The 18,502-nt window shown below is 58.1% G+C and overlaps 1 protein-coding gene across 5 annotated transcripts in view; it reads right to left on the bottom strand.

Annotated features, from left to right (window-relative positions):
- The window catches only part of FOXP4 (forkhead box P4), a 50,905-nt gene that overhangs the window by 5,510 nt on the left and 26,893 nt on the right, over window positions 1-18,502 (bottom strand). For 2 of the 5 annotated variants that reach the window (XM_086371569.1, XM_086371570.1), the window contains exons 3-13: window positions 15,492-15,587; window positions 8,845-8,967; window positions 8,224-8,310; window positions 6,517-6,664; window positions 6,171-6,384; window positions 5,823-5,927; window positions 4,992-5,079; window positions 3,818-3,901; window positions 3,514-3,721; window positions 3,348-3,424; window positions 2,501-2,602 (exon numbers count right to left, since the gene is read on the bottom strand). In XM_086371569.1, coding sequence (XP_086227695.1) covers window positions 2,501-2,602; window positions 3,348-3,424; window positions 3,514-3,721; window positions 3,818-3,901; window positions 4,992-5,079; window positions 5,823-5,927; window positions 6,171-6,384; window positions 6,517-6,664; window positions 8,224-8,310; window positions 8,845-8,967; window positions 15,492-15,587 — 1,332 coding nt within the window. The remainder of the gene's footprint in view (window positions 1-2,500; window positions 2,603-3,347; window positions 3,425-3,513; window positions 3,722-3,817; window positions 3,902-4,991; window positions 5,080-5,822; window positions 5,928-6,170; window positions 6,385-6,516; window positions 6,665-8,223; window positions 8,311-8,844; window positions 8,968-15,491; window positions 15,588-18,502) is intronic. The other 3 variants (XM_086371574.1, XM_086371573.1, XM_086371572.1) reach the window with 3 other exon arrangements.

Raw genomic sequence — 18,502 nt, 5'->3', positions numbered from 1 at the left:
TCTCCTCTTTACATTTCTAAACGGGGAAGAAAGCAGGCTGGGCGGGCAGCCCGTGCCCCTGGAGATCCCCTCTCCCTCTCTCCCTTCCAACTCTTGCCACTTGCAACTGGCCCGATTTCATTACCAATTTTAATTTGCCTCTAATTAAATCCTGTGTATTTTTCCAACTCGCTTGCTAATCCACGAGGGAGGCGGGCGGCTGGAGTGGAATCTCTTGGAGCGATAATTACAAAGGGCCTAATCACGCCGGGGCTCCTGCCTTGGAATAAATTTGCCCGCATTACGGGGCTCCGATCCTCCGCTTTGCAAATGAGAATGACCCCAATTTCCGAGGATGGCCTCACCGGGGCTTTTTTCCCTCATTTCGAAGCCTGATTCGTGATGAGAGACTAATTCGTTACGCTGAAACATTAACGGCAATTTAAGGGGTCTGGCGGGGGCTGCGTAAACAAAAGGACTGGCCCACAACATGGGCCCTGGGAGGGGACGGACACAGGGGGAGGGCCAGCAAGGACCGTCAGCTTGGCAGATGGCTGCTCTGTCCCCGGATGAACGGCAGCTGGCCTGGCCCACTCCAGCTCCCGACCCTTCTGCCCTGGTCTGAGGCGGACAGCATCCCAGGCTGGGGGGCCCGAGAAAGGAAAGGAGGAGGGAGGAGAGGAAGCTGAAATGGAAGTTGAGAAGGAAGTTGAGAAGAGGAGGGACCTCAAGGAGCAGACGAACCGGTGGAAAGGAAACAGATGAGTCAGGTGTGTACGCAGGGTGCATTTCCCAAGTGATATGAGTGGCAGCTTGGCGGCAAAAATCCTGAAAGTCAGAGTGGACCACAAGCTGAGATGGTTTCTGTTGTGCCACAGGGAGGGCACAGGTGCTGCCCTACACGTGGCAGAAGCACCAGCAGAGCACAGCTCAATGGGACTCACTCACTGAGTGGGCTTCTTGCTGGGACCTAAACGAGGCGAGGGGAGGTAGGGGTGAAGACCTCCACGGAGGGAGACACACTGCTGAGACGACAAAGGCTGGGCCACCAGTCAAAGGTGGTTGGTATGAAGGCCCAGGGGGTTGAGCTATGGGAGGGGTGGCTTCCTGATGGTCATCGAGGGGTTTAAGGAGTCACCTAAACCAGCTCCTCCTGACCTCAAGAGGGACTGTAGAGGTGATATAGTTAAGAGAGGACAGGAAAGGAGGATAGGTGGGTGAGAGGCACTTGGCCCCCAAGAAGGAGGCTGTCTGCAGCAGTGAGGCTCCACACTGATTCCCCTAAAGGTAGCGGATTAATATAGTAAAGCAAATGTTACATAACAACTGTAATGATCCCGACATTTGTATAGGACTCTGTCCTTTATGAAACCTGGTATCCAAACCGGCTTGCAGGTTGGAGACTGAACCAGGTGGCCCCCAGAAGGCCCTGCTGGCTCAGAGAGAGGGCAGGACTGTGGTTGGCAGGAAATGACATCACTCACAGCCAATCAGAGCAGCTGTCCCAGCCTCGCTGCATCTTTGGCAAGCATTGGGAATTGGGCATAGAGATACAGAAGGTCACGAAGCAGTCTCTCCTGCTGAACTTAGCACTCTCAAGGAAGAGAAGGCTGGGCTCTGTACAGACTCTACCTGTCCTGATCACTGGTGGGGAGGGGGGTCCCTGTGACACTTGTGGAAACCTGGTGGGCCAGGGGAGGTAGGCTGCTTAACTGTAGCTTCTGCTCTGGCCAGCAGAGGGACTCAAGAGCCAGGGATCCGATTCAGGTCCTGCGACACTGGGCCCTGGTATCCATCCTTTCCCACAGGGCGCGGACAGTTCCTTCTTTCCCCTCAGCCGCTCCCACCCTGCTGCACAGAATGTAATACTTTCACCCGTCAGACAGACAGACAGACAGACGCACACCCCCTCATGCTGGCTCTAGAAAAATAAACAGCTTAGTGTCCCAGCTCACATTTCTGCACCCCATTTTTCTAGGGTCCCTCCCTTGCCTCTTTCTGGTCCCCCAGGAAAACTCTACAGCTGAAGGTGTTAAAATGACTAACTGAATGAAGACAATTATCTTCCTGCCACTGATGGCGGAGCTGGGGAGAGTATGAGTGTCTGTGTTTGTGCCCCACAGTACAGCCCAGGATTTCGGTCTACACACACGTCCAGGCCTGCAATCACCCATCCCGCCAACCCCCATACCCATTCTAGGCTTCAGAGTGTGCACTTTGGCAAGGAATCTGGACCTTCAAGGTCTCCTGTGAATGGGACCCAGGCCTCCCTACCAGGTTCGGGCACTACTGACTCCTGGAGGCCCTACTTCAGGGGGCTGGGGTCTTTGGGGCCAAGCGGGGGCCCTCTAGAGAAGTGGAGGTGGGGGTGGAGGGGCCCAGGGCCCAGCCTGGGGCCTGCTGAGTCTTTTGTATAGAACTGCCTCTCCAAGGGGCCTGTTAGCCAGCTTTGGTTTCAAAGGGATGTGGCAATGTGCAAGGTTGCCCAGGGCCCTGGTGAGGAGGAAGGGGCATGCCTTACCTTCCAGGTGGCTGTGTTCCTGCGGAAATAGGCGAACATCCTGGTGAACCAGTTATAGATCTCGTTCAAGGTCAGCTGCCTGTCGGGGGTTTCCAGGATGGCCTGTGGACAAGGAAGAAGTACAGGGACCCTCAGTCTGGGCCTCCAAGGGTCACAGGCCTGTGTGCTCTCCCTAGCTCTCCTCTAGGGCCCTTAACTCGTCTGAGGGCAGAAGATACCCACAGAGGAAGCGCATGGACAAGCCTGGGGGTGCTCTCTGGTCCCCTGAGAGGGGCAGGCTGGTTGCAGTCCAACCAGAGGCTAAAGGGGACCCAAGTCTCAAGGGCCATGCACTTGTTGGAGGAGCGTGTGAATTTCTGCTGGAGAGAACATGGCTCAAACAGCCCCTGCCCTCAACTGGGAAGGAAAGCAGCATTCTTGAGAGAAAGTAGAGCAGGCCATTTGGAATTTATCCTGGTTTTGGCAAAGGGCACCCCAAGCATGAGATGGAGTGTGTGTATGAGAAAGACAGAGAAAAGGAGACAGATGAGTGACCGTAAGTCTACTAAAAAGTAGTCTCACGGGAGTAACCTGTATGTGGAAAAGAGAGAATGGATGACACGGTGGGTATGAGCAGCAAAAAACAGCGAGTGTGCTCTCAGAGACAGGTCCACCTGACCAGCAGGCTGGATCAGCCGAGGTCCCATGGGAGAGGCCACTGGTTGAGAAAATCGCGGGTGCGAGCGGGACGGGACTCCCGTGATGCTCTCTGCTCCCAGGATCCCCTGGGGGCCGGGACCCTGAGGGAGGTGCGCAGCCAGTGTGCTGCCCTCCACCCACTCCCTGTGCCTCCCCACGGCTGGCTCACCTGGCGGATCAGGGAGGCGTAGGTGAAGGGCGGCCGGACGTCAGCGTTCTTGTAGAACTCATGGTTCTGGGCCAGCTCTGGGGGAGACAGGCAGGGCATGAGGAGGTAACCGGAAGCGGGGGCTCCGGCTGTGGTGGAAGACGCGCCTCCCCACGGCGGCCCTTACCTGAGGAGATGGGAGAGCAGAACTTGTCGCTGCTCCTCCGCCGGGCGGGGCCCCCGCTGTGCAGGGACGCGGAGCCCAGGCCGGGGGGCCTCAGCGGGGTGACGGGGGCGGCGGCCGAGGTGGGGGGGTGCGCGAGGCCGTCTGGGAACGAGTCAGCTGCGGAGACGGTCACCTTGGAGAATGAGGAGGAGCCGGGGACTGGGTTCAGCTGTGAGCAACGGGGCAGGGTGCTGAGCCGGGGGCCCCCAGTGAGGGGCCGGGGGCGTGCGGTTCTGAGAGCCGCAGGGAGGGGAGAGTCACTCACTGGCTGGCTGAAGGGCTTGGGTTCCGAGGGCCGCATGTGCAGATGGGTCATCATGGCCTGCAGCCGCTCGCTCTCCTTGGCGAGCTGTGGAGAGGCCGGCGGTGAGCGGGGACCTGTGCTAGGGGCAGCCGGGCCCTCTTCCCCTTCCACATCCCAAACCCCCATCTCCAGCACCTCTCATCCCTGCCCCCCGGTGTCTCCCTCCGTCTCCTGCTCCGTGAAACCCTCCCCACTTATCCTGACTCTGTCCCCGGCCTGGAGCCCAGCACAGCCACTGCCCGTCAGTGCCCACTTCTCCCCAACAGCACACGCCTTTTCTCCCCGTCAAGGGCAGAGGCCGTGGCTGAAGTTCAGCAGCACTTGTGTGTGAGTGCCCTCACACACTGAATGGGGATACAGGAATGGACGGATGATTCATTCACCCCTATTCATAAATTCAACGGATCTTTCACAACCACCCTCTCACGCCAAGGTGCTCTGCTGGGTACTGGAAGGCAGTGGGTAAACATTGGTTGGCTGCTTCAGGGACTGTCCCGAGTAGCCTCCGAAGTATTCCAGGCTGTAGAGCGTGGACTCTGGAGCCAGACTGCTCTGGTTCTAATCCCAGCTCTGCTACCCACTGGCTGAGTGACCAGAGGCTGCACCTCTGTGTGCCTCTGTTTATGTCTGTAAAGTGGGTATAGCATCTTCCCAGGTGGCGCACTGGTAAAGAATCTGCCTGCCAACGCAGCAAACGCAAAGGGACACAGGTTTGATCCCTGAGTTGGGAAGATGCCCTGGAGTAGGAAATGGCTACCCACTCCAGTATTCTTGCCTGGAAAATTCCATGGGCCAGGACTCTGGTGGCCTACAGTCCATGGGGTTGCAGAGAGTTGGTCACGACTGCGCACATACAAAGCGGGCATAATAATAGTACCCACCATATAAGGTCATTCAGAGGATTCCTTGAGTCACCTAGATGTTTAGCATAGCACAAACAGGTGCTGAATATGTTAGCTATTCCTGTTTATTTTTGTTGTTTTTATTAGTATGCATCTCTTTGGGACCTCCCAGCAGAGTGGCCCCCAACCCTGGCTCCCGCCTCAGAATCCAGCTGTGTTCACAGACCTTGAGAGCCTAAGATGACCCTTGCAGGAGCCCCCCCGCGCCCTGCCCCCACAGCCTGGGGCCACACCTGGATCTCCAGCTGCTGCACCACCTGCATCTGCACACGGCACTGGGCCGTGCTCCGGTCGTCCAGAGCGTGTTCTGTGTTGAGGTGTCTTCCGGTGGGGAGGAGGGGGCGGACAAGAGAAAGTTGGCCCTGGTCGCCCTGCTGTCACCACCCTCCCCTCCCCTCCTCTAATCCCGCCCACAGCCTGGAGAGCAGACAGACCATGACATACAAAGAAGGGAGCCAGACAAAAAAAAAAAAAACAGGGCCACGGAGGAAGCCGCCTTCTCGTCAGCCTCCTTTGATGTCTTTGCTAAAATCCTAGCTACAGAGAGATCTAATTGCAAATGAACTAATTAAGTAAACCTCTGACGAAGCGTGAAAACAATTTGTTTGACCCTGATGCTGCAAGGGTCTGGGAGACAGCGGAGTTAATCAGTCAGTGACAGAGCCTGGCACGGCTGTGGCAGCTGGCCGCCTGCTGCCAGCCGCCTGTCCGCCAGGCCCGGAGGCCGTCTCTAGGCCGTCACTCTTGGGGCTGGGCCTGGGGGAAGCTGGGGAGGGCGGTGGGAGAAGGTCTCTTCCTCCTCACACCCGCACCCTACTGGCCTTCAGCTGCCTGGCGACTGGGGACTAGGAACAGGGGACAGGGAGGGGAGGCTGCTGGACCAGGAACACAGATTGTGGCGGGGCGGGGGTGGGGTGGGGTGGTGGGTAGGAGCGATGAGGGAGTTGATGGTTCAGAGAAGGAACGAGCCCCCCCCCACCCCCGCCCCGGGGTGAGGACACAGGACACTTGGGCAAGTTGGGTGGCAGGCTAGGGGGACAAAGGAGAGGGGTGGTGACACCTACTTGATAAACTGGCCCAGGTCTTCACACAGGGTCTCACAGCCTGGCCACTTGCACTCTCCGTGTCCGTACAGGGGGTGGGAGCCAGGCGTCTCCTCGTGGGAGGAACTGCAAGAACAGGAGGGAGAGAGGGATCAGGGACCCTGAACACCCCAGCAGCCTGGGGTCCTGCGCAGTCCCAGCTCCCTTACGGATGAGGTTTCAGTCCCTAATACAGGTTCCCCACAGGCTGAGCACAGTTTTGTGTGCCCCGGGAGAAGTAAACCCCCAGCCCCCACTATGGCAGCCCTCGGGGTCAAGGCCAGCCCCCAGGCAGGTGTGCAGTGCCTCCTCCCGGCCCGAGCCCCATACCTGTCTCTCCGAGGTGTGAGCACAGTGGGCTGTCCGTTGGGCAGGGTGTGGTGGGAGAGGGGGGGTGAGACTTTGGGAGGGGCGGCGAACGAGGTAGCGGTGGTGGCCGTGCCGGTGAGGTCCAGCCCCTCCTGCTTGACGCTGTCCTCGGCGGGCTGCCCGGGGGCACCCTCGCCCTTCCACAGCTGGGGCAGGTCCGTGGGGCACACAGCTGCTGCGAGGCAGAGAGGGGAGGCTGGTGGGGCCCCAGGAACACAGGCGGCCCCCTGCTGCAGCTGGCTCCTGGGAGCCCTTGGGGGCAAGAGAGGGCGGTGGGGTTGGGGCTGGGTGGGGGCTGGGCACTCACCTTGCGGGAGGGTCTGCAGGGGCCCCGAGGCTTGGCTGGGCTGCAGGCTGACCAGCCCCTGTCTCTGTAGGTTGAGCAGGTGCTGCTGCTGCAACTGTTGCATCTGCAGGAGCTGCTGCTGAAAGGCCAGCTGCTTGTTCCCCAGGGCCTGGTGGGGGGCCCGCAGGGGCGGGCAGAGAGGGGTCCCCTCAGCCTCGGGTGTGCCATCTGGCCCCCATCCCGCAGCCACCCCCTCCCAGGGCCTGTCGGCCCCTGGAGCTGTCGTGGTGGCGTCCGCCGCTGCAGCCTCCCTGCTCCCGGCCCAGCTTCCATAGGGCTGCATGCCGCCTCGCGGTAAACACGCCTGCACGCACGCACGCAGGCGCGCAAACACACACACACAGCCAGACCCAGACACGCAGCACGACGCCCTCCCTGCTCCCGCCTCCCTCCTTCTGCGGCTTCAGCTCCCGCACCACAGCTGTGCTCGCCTTGGAGGGGCAGGGGGCTCTCATCACAATGATGGATGAGCCTGTCAGACCCGGGGGGCCACTCCTGCTTGGCGGGCACCCTTCCCACATGCCCGGGGTGCCCCCCTTCTGCTCTGAGGAGGGGGCCTTCTCCCCTCCAGCTCCTCTCCTCTCTTGCTTCTTAGATACAGAGAATCCAGGAGTCTGATGGGACTTTAACAGATCAGCATTGACAGGTCACCAGACAGGGGAACAGACACATCGCTACTGCCCAGGTGCCCGGCGCCCGCCCGCACTTGCTCGTTCTGCTCTTGCTGGCTCTCTCTTCCCTGCCCCTGGCCCCTGATCTCCCTACCAGCACCCCTGCCCCCCGATTCAGTACTTCACGCAAGCATTGGCGAGTCAGTCTGTCAGTAAGTCTTTTCTAAAGCCCCAGGAACCAAGCAAGTCCTGCGTGCTTAGGAGGCAGGGATGGCTGGGCCCACCACCCTGGAGGTGGGAGGATGAGGGCGGGTGGCTTCTCAGTAAACCCACTCTAGAGACAATGCAGAGAATGTAACAAATACAACACCTCCAACGGGGAGGCTGAGGCTAGGAGGGAATGACTGGACGACAGCAAGGCAGCTTCTGGGAAGAGGCAACTCAGAACATGGCTGTATGTGGGTGGCAGAAGCGGGGCATGGGGCAGGGGCAGGGGGTGGGGGGTGGTACAGGGCCTGGTGTGGACGCTTAGGAGGCACTGTGGCACAGAGAGGGAGAGTGATGGGGGCTGCGGGGTACCCTGGAGAGGCAGCACAGGATGCTACAGGACGTGACAGGAGTTGGAATAGAGCTAAAGGGACTGAAAGATTCTCAGGACCAGGCCTGGAGGGCTGAGGTGCTGGGTCACTGAGATGAGGAGGCGGGAAGAGGGCAGGACCACTAGGCAGCCTGTCCTGAATGAGGACACTCACACATCAACACGTGTGTGCTCAGATACCCCAGGGCTCGGTGCTTCTGCTCTCCTCATCCCACAACACGAGGCAAGGAGATGCGGACTGAATGCGGTTGAGGGGAGATACAGGAATGTGCCTCCACCCCCCGCCCCCCCACCCATAACCCCCTCCCCAGCCTCTCCTGATTTTTCTACTGTTCCCACAAAGCAATTCTCTCCCAACCACTCTGGGATGCCCAGCCTCCAGCCAGGACGGAATTGAAGTGGCGGGTGAAGGGCAGGCGTCCTTTGAAGGGCATGTCCCGCCCTGCCCAAGCCCCTCACCTCTTTGGGTTGCTGCTTCCCGGCCTGCTGTTGGGTGAGGAGTTGGAGGTGGAGCTGTTCTTGCTGCTTCTTGTAATATTCCTGCAGCTGGGGGTGGATAGCAGGGCGGGAGGGGGTTAGCACTGGCCGGACTGCTGACCCCAAGGCAGCACCAGCCCTCTCAGGACTGGGTTGCTGAGAGACAGATGGCCCAGCAGGGAGGGCTGCCCTGCCCTCCCCGGTCTGCAGTCTGCGTGGAGAGAGGTTCTTCCCTGAATAGAGCCAGGACCAAGAGGGGCAAGGGGAGGTTCCCCCACACTCCGCGCCCTCCCTCTCCCTTAGTAGGTCAGGAAAAGGTGGGGGATGGTCTCTGTCCCTCCCTTGGGGTTTGGAGATACAGGTGGGGCCAGCAGGCTGTGAGGGTGTAGGGTGTGGGGGGTCTGCTGTGGGAGAGGCCTGACCTCTGACCTCTCCCCAGCTGTCCTGGAGGAAGGCAGGTCAGTCTGGCCTGAGCAGTCTCTCTGGTTTCCGCCACTGCTGTGGCTCTTGGTGATGTTGCTAGTAAACAGGGTGGGAGTAGGGAGGCTGGAACACCCCGTCCTCCCCTCCCTGCCCTTCCCTCAGCCCCGGGGGCAGACTCACCTGCTGGATCATGAGCGCTTGCTGCTGCTGGAGCAAGGCCTGCAGCTGGGGGGGAGACAGGATCTGCTGCATCTGCTGGGGGGTGAGCATCTGGGGCGACATCATGGCCACCGACACGGGCACCTGCGGGATGGGCTGGGTCAGACGGCTCACCTCCACCCCTGCCCCACGGAGGCCCCCACCCAGGGCCCCACCCCCAGCAGGGCAGAGTGGGTGCAGAGTGAGCAGCCTTGGGTTCACATTCTGGCTCTGCCACCTGCTAGCCGTGTCTCCGGACAAGTGACTTACCTCCTTCATTCTTGGTTTTTTTCTTAGAAAACAAACATTTTTTGGCCATAGAACCTATGGGATCTTAGTTTCCCCAACCAAGGATAGAATCCCGTGCCCGCTGCAGTGGAACTGCAGAGTCTTAATCACTGAACCACCAGCGAAGTCCCTGTTCTTGGTTTTGTTGTCTCTGAAATAGCGACAGTCTCAGAAGTAGCGACAGTGCCTGCCTCTTAAGGTCATCACAGGGGTTAAGGACCTAATACTTAGAACAGAGCCTGCAGATGCGCTGTGCTTAGTTGCTCAGTTGTGTCCAACTCTTTGCAACCTCCGGGACTGTAGCCCGCCAGGCTCCTCTGTCCATGGGGATTCTCCAGGCAAGAATACTGGAGTGGGTTGCCATGCCCCTCCTCCAGGGGATCTTTCCAACCCAGGGATTGAACCCAGGTCTCCCGCATTGCAAGTGAATTCTTTACCATCTGAGCCACCACCAGGGAAGCTCTTATATGCAGTTCTTGGTGTGGGAAGATTAGAACCTAGTGACACTGGTCAGTAGAATCGATGCTTTGCAGGATTTCCACCCTCCACCACCAAGTGATGGGGAGGGGCGGCATGTAGCCACTGCCAACTGCTACTCAGTGTGTTCTGATAACAGGACCCACAAGGTGGGCCTGGCTAGGAGGGCAGCCTGCAGCCACAGGAAGGTATCAAAATGCCCACATGGTGCTAGGATCTGGACTTTGGCCCAGCTCACATCCATGTCATGTACTCCAGCCCATCTGCCTAGACGGCACATGCAACGGCCTGGAGCTGATGCCCAGGGAGCACGGTAGTGCCATCCTGGGTGAGTGGATGGAAATCCAGAGGTCCAAGTGGGGTGGAAATACCAGGCAGGAGCACAGGGAGGCAGACCACTGCTCCTTCTGGGCACTGAACTTGCCATGTGACCTCCTGGCAAGTCACTGGCCGTCCCCAGAATCTCCCGTAAAACAGGGATCGGACTGCGAGAGATGCCTCCATCCTGCTGGAACATGCATGGTTCTCAAAACAGGGCAGCTTTCTGTCCCCCGCCCTGGGTGAGGCCTCTCTAAGAGGCCCAGAGAATCCAGCTCCAGGCAGAAGGTTCAGGGAAAAGCAGTACCATTATTCTTTCCCCCAGTTCCCGCCTCCCCTGAAATCCCCAAGCTGGGCATTCATAGCCAGGGTAGTCCAAGTGGCAACACTGTCTTGTTGCCCTGCTTTAGCAGGAGAGGTGTCCTGACCAGCCCGTCGGCCACCCCTCATCAGTCTTCAAGGCCTACGTGGTCAAGACTCTGATCTCCTGCCTTACTCTCCAGCCCCAGAACAGCCCCAGCAGAGCTGGCACACCAGAGGCACTCGATGTAAGTTTATGCTTCCCCGAGCTGAGGTACCTTCCCTTGCAGATCAACTTTGGGGCGGGGAGGGAGAGGAGCCAGTGGCCTAGTCCAGGAGGAGCGTCCTGCAGAGACTTGTCCTGGTTAGGACAAGACAGGTTATGTCCCCAGAGGGCTCCTGGGCCCTTTCACCTTTCCCCAGCTTCATGGGTATGGCAGAAGAGGAGGAGGAGGTTCCACTCAGGATCCCTGGCAGGGGCTGGGCTCAGCCTGAAGCCACCAGTGAGGTTATCCCCAGGCAGAGGGGGGACATGCAGGGGACTGAGGGACACCAGCAAGTCTCACCGCCCCCACCCCATAGGCAGTGGCCAAGCCGCAGCCCTGGACTCCCCTCCTCTACCCCAGCCATCTCCATGCAAACATCCCTGGAAGGGGCACCTTGCTTTTTAGCCATGGTCACACCGGGTGAATGAGGGTTAGGGTTGGAATTCATGCCCAGGTCTGTGCGCTCCAGAGTTCCCACTGTGCCCAGGTCCTGCACTGCCTGCCTCACCTGAGCAGCTCTTGAGAAGGGCTGGGAGAGTGAGCGGAAATGGAACCATCCAGAGAGCTGAAGGGGTCAAAGAGGTTGGAGATTCCAAAGCCCAACCTCCCTCTTTATAGCTGTCACTGGGGAAGACGGGGAAAAGTCAGGCTGCAGGGCTGTTCTCGTCCCCACCTCGGAGGGGCCTGCGGTAGGGGGCAGACCATGGCACAGGCCCAGCCCGCCTTGCAGAGCCAGCCTGTATCCTTTGCTGGGCCCCCCAACAAGGTAGTGATGAGCTCAGTCGTGGATTCCTGAGTCAGGTGACCCAGGTTCTCGTCCCTGACACTGACTGTCCTTTGAAGTCCCTTAAGCTTCCCTTTCTGCATCCGCTAACTGGGGTCGGGCAGGCCTGCTTCCCTGCTTCACAGGACTACTCAAGCAAGAGGAAGTTGTTGGCAACTGATAATGTACCAGGCTAAGCCCTGTATGTGCATCAACTCCCTGAATTTTCACAGCCACCCTGGGAAGAGGGCACCATCATGGTCATCATTTTATAGATGAGAAAACCGAGGCCTAGAGGGACAATGGGAAAAGGGGTAAGTGGAAGTTATTTGTGTGTCATGAAACTCTACACAAACGTAAAGACAATTACTTTTGAAAACCCTCTGGATATTCCATTTTCCCTCTGTGCCCCGACTCCTCCAAGAGTGCACCCCAGCACTTGGGCCCCAGGGGCATTACACGGTAAGGGTCACTTGAGACCAGAATTCTGGCCCTCCCATGCTCGTGGCTGTGGGGACTGACCTAGAGCAGATGGCCAGGGCTCCGGCCAGGAACACTGAGCCCAGACACCCGGGAGGTCTTTCCAGGCACCAGGGCTGTGAGTCACTGCAAGTGGCCTGCAGGAAAGGATGCGGCATTTCCTTCCTTGGGGCTTTCCTACTTGGAGGCAGGGGAATGGAAGAGATGACCTTGGAAGTCCTCCCCAGCCTCTGCTGTTCCTGCCAACTGGCCGAGCAGCTGGCTGGAGAGGTGGCTGCAGCAATCTGGACGGATTACCTTGTGTGTACTCGTCTCTAAGGTGGCTCAGCAGGGTCAAGAAAGGTCAGTGAGGTGGCTGCTGCCTGCCGATCTCCTAGACCGCCTGAACCCATCCCTTCCCTTCCCGCCCTTGGGGGTTCTGAGAACTGAACTGGAGCTCCCCTGGTGTCCCCAGTGACCCCCCTCTCCAGGCTGGGATGTGTCAGGATGGGCACCGTCAGCGAGTCAGCTCGGCGAGGCCCGTGAGTCACCATCTGGAGGGCGGCCAGGGCAGCTAAATGCTTACAAAAGCCCTGGCAGTGTGAGCCCCGGGCAAAATGCCGCCAGCTGCCTCCAGCCCCACCCTCAGCGACCCTGCTTAGGCTCGGGGCCCTCCAACCACCATGCATACGGGATGCTGGGCTGGGAGGAGCAGAGATGGCACCTGACACAGAAGAGGCCCATTTGGAGGCTGAAATGGATACAATTTGGTGCCAGAATCAAGGACCCAAACTCAACCTCTTTTAAATGGGTGAGTGGGGAGACTAGGCCAAGGTTGTAAATAACCCTTGAGAATAACCAGAGAGTAGTCCTCAGTCGTGGCTGGAGCTGCAGCAAGAAAGGTCGTGGTGAGACACCAAGAACTTCAAGGAATGGCAAGGGGGCTGAGAAGATGAGACAGTGGCTGGCTTAGCTAAGGGGCTGCCCCAACCACCCTTCTGAAGAAAACTCCTAGCTACCTGTACTGCCTTCTGTGAGTGACTCTCCCTGCCTGGGACCCAGGCCCAAACCAGGCAATCTCCAGGCTGGAGCTGGAGACCTAATCTGGCATTAGAAACTCTTGTGAAGCTGGCTCTGAGAGAGAGGGGAGGTGAACACAGCTGGGGGGTGAGCGGGCAGGCGATCCTGCCTTGAGTTGAGGACTACTGGGAAAGCGGCTGCCACTGAGCTGCCTGACTCACCTCATTCAAACTCCAGATTGACATAATGCACTCTCCCGGGTCCTCCTACCAGCCATGAGATCACAGAAAAGCTGTTTCCAGGCCCTGGACCTCACTTGGGGTCAGAAGCCCCACTTCCTTGAAAACTGAACCGAGCATGGGGAAGGGAGGCAAGGAGGGTGTCCAGGGTTGGAGGAGGAGGGTCACTGGCTGGGACCCCAGGCTCCTGGAGAAGTTCAGACATGGCCCTAAGAACCCCCATCTCCCGGAGCCCAGAGAACCATCAGGCCAGGCCTCTGTACTGGGGACTGTGGTTCACTACTGTGCTAAGCACAGGACAACATCACAATGTAGGCAGGAAAGAGTGTGTTCTGGAGCTAGTTGTTTGGGTTCAAATCCTGGCTTGGCCTCTTGTTAGCTGTGTGTCTTTGATCATGTTTCTTAACCTCTCTGGGCCTGAGTGGCTTCATCTGCAAAACGGAGCTAATAACAGCATCTATCTCCTAGGATGGTGAAGATAAAATGGGATGATATCTGTAAACCACCTAGTGTCTGCCCCATGGTAAGCACCGTGCAAATGTTGTCAGTTTAGGAGGTACTGTTTGTTGAGTGACCTGTCATTGTTGGTGGTGGGGGTGGTTTCCTAAGGAGGATTCCACAGAGTCCCTTCTTTTCTCAAGTATTTCAGACCCTACTCCTTATACCCAGCCACAAAATCCTTCTTGATGCCTGACCTCGGTCCTTCCAACTACCATCCAGCTCCTTCCTCTCACTGGGTCAACAGACCCTCTCTGGATTGGGGAACATTGCAACCGTTCCCCAGCTGACTCCTCCCTGATTTTAGAAGGTGGTGCTGGCTGGACCAGGGGCTTCCCAGGTGGCACAGCGGGAAAGACTCCACTTGCAAATGCAGGAGCCACAGGAGACCTGGGTTCAGATCTCTAAGTTGGGAAGAGCCCCTGGAGGAGGAAATGGCAACCCACTCCAGTGTTCTTGCTTGAAAAATCCCTTGGACAGAGGAGCTTGGCGGGCTACAGTCCATGGGGTAGCAAAGAGTCGGACATGACTGAGCATGCAAGCTATTCTAAAAGCAGTAGGCTGGGCCTAGGGTAGAAAACTCAGAACAGACTCAGCACAGTAGCCTGAGGGCCACTTCAGACCCAGGGAGTATATGGGGGTGGGGTGGGGGTGGAGAGTGAAAGTGTTAGTCACTTAGCTGTGTCCAACTCTTTGCAATCCCATGGATTAGAGCCCATGAGGCTTCTCTGTCCAGGGGATTCTCCAGGCAAGAATACTGGCGTGGGTAGCCACTCCCTTCTCCAGGGGATCTTCTTGATCCAGGGGTTGAACCCAGGTCTCTTGCATTGCAGGCAGATGGCGGGGGTGGGGGGGTGAGGGGGGTGGAGGTGGGGAGGGTGAGTTCCCTAGTTTAAACAGACCCAGTCCTGACACTACAGGAGACATGAGAACTTTATACCTCATTCCCATTAGCTCTCCGAATTCTGTCCTCCCCTCCCCCGCCCAGGCCACTACCCCTCTGTGCCAGGCTCCTCCCCCTGAAAGATGTCTCATTGGATTGGAGGCTTTTAGAAGAGGGCCACTGTCTGGCACCTTTAACTTCTTGACCGCACTTACATAAAACACAGATCTGCGTTCAGAGCCCCAGGACAAAACCCAGGCCTGGGTCCTTGTCCAGGCACCCAGTTCCCCATCCCTGCCCTGCCCTCTTGTCCCCACTTCCTTCCCTCAGCACCCCACCCCCCAAGGCTCCAGCTTTGCTCACCCTCCCTTAGATAAACTTCCTTTCAAAGCCCCGCTTAATCCTCTCCCCAATTCAGAGTGCCCCCCCTCTCCCTGCAGAGAGGGGTGGGGAGAGCGAGGAAGCTTGGTGGCTGGGCCAGGCAATGGGGAGGGGGGTGGGCTACCCACAGAGCTGTGACCCACCCCGACTCAGACTGCAATTCTCCCAAGTTCTTTGTGACACAAAAGGTAAACAGAAGGCCTGGCTTACCCCCGCCCCCCACCCCATCTCCCCTCCCCCAGCCGGCCAGATGGGCCGGCACACTGGGGGGAAGGGAGAGGGGGAAAAAAGGGCAGATTGTGCAAAGGAAAACAAAAGAGACAGAGAGACATCAAGAGACAGGAAACGTGGGGAGACAGAGGGTTGGTGGGTGAGAGAAGAGGTAGGGGGAGGACTGGGCGCGGTGGCCTCATCGAGTGAGAGCTGGGGAGTGGAGGGGAGAGGGACGGACTGAGTGACCCAGAAGCGCTGGGAAGAGACCAGAGGCGGTGGGCAGAGAGGTGCAGACGAGGAGGGCTGAGTCAGACTCAGACTCTGAGCGACTTGGCTTGGGGGGAAGGCCTGGCGGTCAGGTGCAGATGGGAGGGCAGCGTTTCTCCACCCACCCGGCAGTGACTGTGGCTCCCGCTGGGAAGCTGCCCGCTCTCTGGCACTGGGGATGGGCCAGAGCGCTTCTCCGGCGGGTCCTCCCCTCCCTTGGTGCCCGGTCTACCCCGACCAGCCGGTGTCCTCCTCACCTGCACAGCGGAGGCCGACTGTTTGCTGTCGTTGTTCCCTGGGGAGCTGAGGCCCGAGGCCTGCTGCAGCAGGAACTGCCGGGCCACCTGGAGAGCCTGCAAGACAGGGGCGCATCAGTGCTCCAGCGGCTCTAAGGGACTTTTGGAGAGAATGAAGGGGAGGAGGTCAGGTTCACGTGGAAGGTGGTGGGAATGAGTGAGTGGGTCACGGGGTCCACCTGGGCTTGTGGATAAAGCTAGGAGTCATTGAGAGAAGCTACCAGGCTTTGGGGATCAGAGCCTGGACTCACTCCAGGGACTCACTCTGGAACTGTTGGGACTCAATGGGGCAGTGGTAAAGAATCCGCCTGCCAATGCAGGAAACATGGGTACAATCCCTGGATCGTGAAGATCCTCTGGAGTAGCAAATGGTAACCCACTCCAGTATTTTCCAGTATTGCCTGGAAAATTCCATGGACAGAAGGGCCTGGAGGGCAGTCCATGTGGTCCCAAAGAGTTGGACATGACCGAGCACATAACACACATGTCAATGGGGGAGCAAACGGAAGGGTGGGCAGTCAAACAATGATCCAGGAGAAAATATTAACATTAACAACAGAGATTATTTGTTGAGCATCTACTATGTACGTGTCAGGTACTTAACAGGGACGATCTCATTTGATCCTCTCCTGGGAAGGTGTGAGGCAGGGATTATCAGACCCATTTTGCAGATAAGAAAACTGAGTCTCCAGGAAGTTAAGTAATATGCCTAAGATCACATAACTCAGAAGCATCAGAGCTAGGATTTGAGGCCAAGAAGCCTGGCTCCCAAGCCATCTGTCTTACTGGGTGATAGGCAGTCAGTCTGAGGGCTCATGGGAATATCATCCACTTGAAGTCAGAGCACACAGTTCGGTGGATGAAGGTCTGAGCATTGCATGGCTTTACGAGTCCAGGGGGGTCTAGGCCCAGGACATCATGGCACTTGGGGAATTGAACTAAATCCTGAAGGGAGTGTGAACTATCAGTGAGGCCAAGATGGACCTGAGGTGGTAGGATCATGGGAACGGGAAGTGCATGGAGTTTGCAGGAGGAGCATCTCTGGCCAGTCAGTGGGTAGGGGAGGTGGGCAGATGGGCAGTGAGTGGGAAGTTGGGTAGGAGAGGTCTGGCAGGAAGGGAGGGCCCAGGAAGTTCTCTGTAAGGTCTGCCAAGCCCTCCATCCCTGCCCCTCACCCACACCCCCTCCCACTCCAGGTCAGTAGATGGTGCAGAGGCAGGGGGTACAGGGCTAGTTTTGAATCCACATTCCAGAAGCAAAAAATCTGTCTGTCCCCAGGTTCCTCGAAGACCTCCTCAGGGCCCGGAGTGGTTGTGTCCAGGTCATGGACAGCAGGCTCTGGCATCAGGCACACCTGAGTGTGAAGTCCAGCTGTGCCACCGCCCCCCACCACCCCCGTGGTGTGATTGTGGGCAAGTTATCCCCTCTCCGTGCATCTAGACCTCCTGCTCTGCAAACCTGGGCCACCACCCAGCTCCGAAACACGCAGGGGATGGGGGTGTTAAAGGACCAGTGCTTGGCACACAGCTGACATTCTCAGGATCCGCTCCTTTCCCTTCTGAATCTCTCCGCCTCCCTTTGTCAGCTCCTCCAGCCTCTCCCCAGCACACCTATTAAATGAACCCACCTGTGGCCCCCTCGCACATGCGCATTGCAAGCTGAGCACCACCAAGGTGGCTCTGGAAGAGGGGGCATGGATGCATGCATACTTCCCCCGGCCCCCACTGAAAACACTCAGGGAGCCCACTGTGTACCAAGCGTAAAGGCACACCCCCTTCGCAGCCTTTTCATTGAACAGCTGAGCCTCCCAGAGGCTTAAATCTAGTTCACCTTAGGACAGTATCTAAACACACCATGGTGTTACCTATGGGAATGTGTCCCTGGGAAGAACTGGGGTCCAGATTAGCGTGGCCCTCACCAGCGCTTCAGATCCTAGACCTCCCCCACGCCCTTCTTTCTGCAGACCTCAGCCTGGAGAACTAGCCCAGGGGTGCTTCTCTTTAAGACACACATCAGAAAGTAGAAATCTGACCTGAGTCAAGGGCTCCGAGAGGCTGTGGGAGGAGGCGTGGGGTAGAGAGAGGAAGGAAGGTGGCCGAGTTGTCATCAGGAAGGGGCTCTGCTTCTATGTGCCTCATTTTTAGGGACCCCCCCAGGTCTAGTGACACAAGCTAGACAGATGTTCTACGTCCTCCAAAGGTAGAGATGGGGTAGAAAGGTCAGGGGTCAGGAGCTGGCAGCCCACGCGACCCAGAAGGGGCGCTGGTCAGGGTGGTCAGATGCACCCCAGATCTCTAGTAGGAACAGAGGAGCCACATGGGAAGGATTTCCAGGGGAAGTTGAGCCGGGGCGCGCTGAGCAGTCTCCTGGTGGGGGGAGTGGCCTGGGGGGCTGAATTCACTCCCCACTCTCCTACTTTGTGGGCCCCTGGAGCATGAAATTACAAGACTTACAGGGAAAAAATGACAGGGCCTTACAATCTCATTCCTGTGAGAACTCTCTGAGGCAAGCCCTCATCACCGCACCGCCCCCCCCACCGCCACTTCCCCAATTCCTACCACTCTGAGCTTTTCTCCTGTTAGACCAGGTGACAGCGGACCAGGTGAAATTCTAGGCCTGGCCAGCGTGTCACCTCCTCTGACCTCCCAGCCTTCCCCACACACTCCTTCCCGTTTCCGGTGTGCCCGGGACTGTGCTAGGTGCTGGGGAAACAGAACATGGCCCTGTCCCAGGGCTGTGATGAGACGTCGGAGGCTGAAGCGGCAATGGGCGCCAGAGCCCAGAGGTGGTGGCAGTGCTGACTGGAGTCTGGAAGGGCAGGCTCACCAGGACTGCACCAGGACGGTGAAGGGAGAAGGGAGAAAGCATAGCGACCCCCACCCCACAGACAACAGAAATGGACAGCGAGTCTGGGGACCTTGAAACCACTTCCAGGGACAGAAAATCAAGTTGTGTTGGGGGTAAGTAGGCAC

The sequence above is a fragment of the Bos grunniens genome, chromosome 23 (assembly GCF_055505025.1).
Source record: "Bos grunniens cultivar Pamir isolate PY7600 chromosome 23, Bosgru_T2T1.0, whole genome shotgun sequence".
In the NCBI taxonomy this organism is placed as follows: domain Eukaryota; kingdom Metazoa; phylum Chordata; class Mammalia; order Artiodactyla; family Bovidae; genus Bos; species Bos grunniens.
Note: the sequence above shows the minus strand (reverse complement) of the source record. Positions and strands in the feature narration are given on the sequence as shown.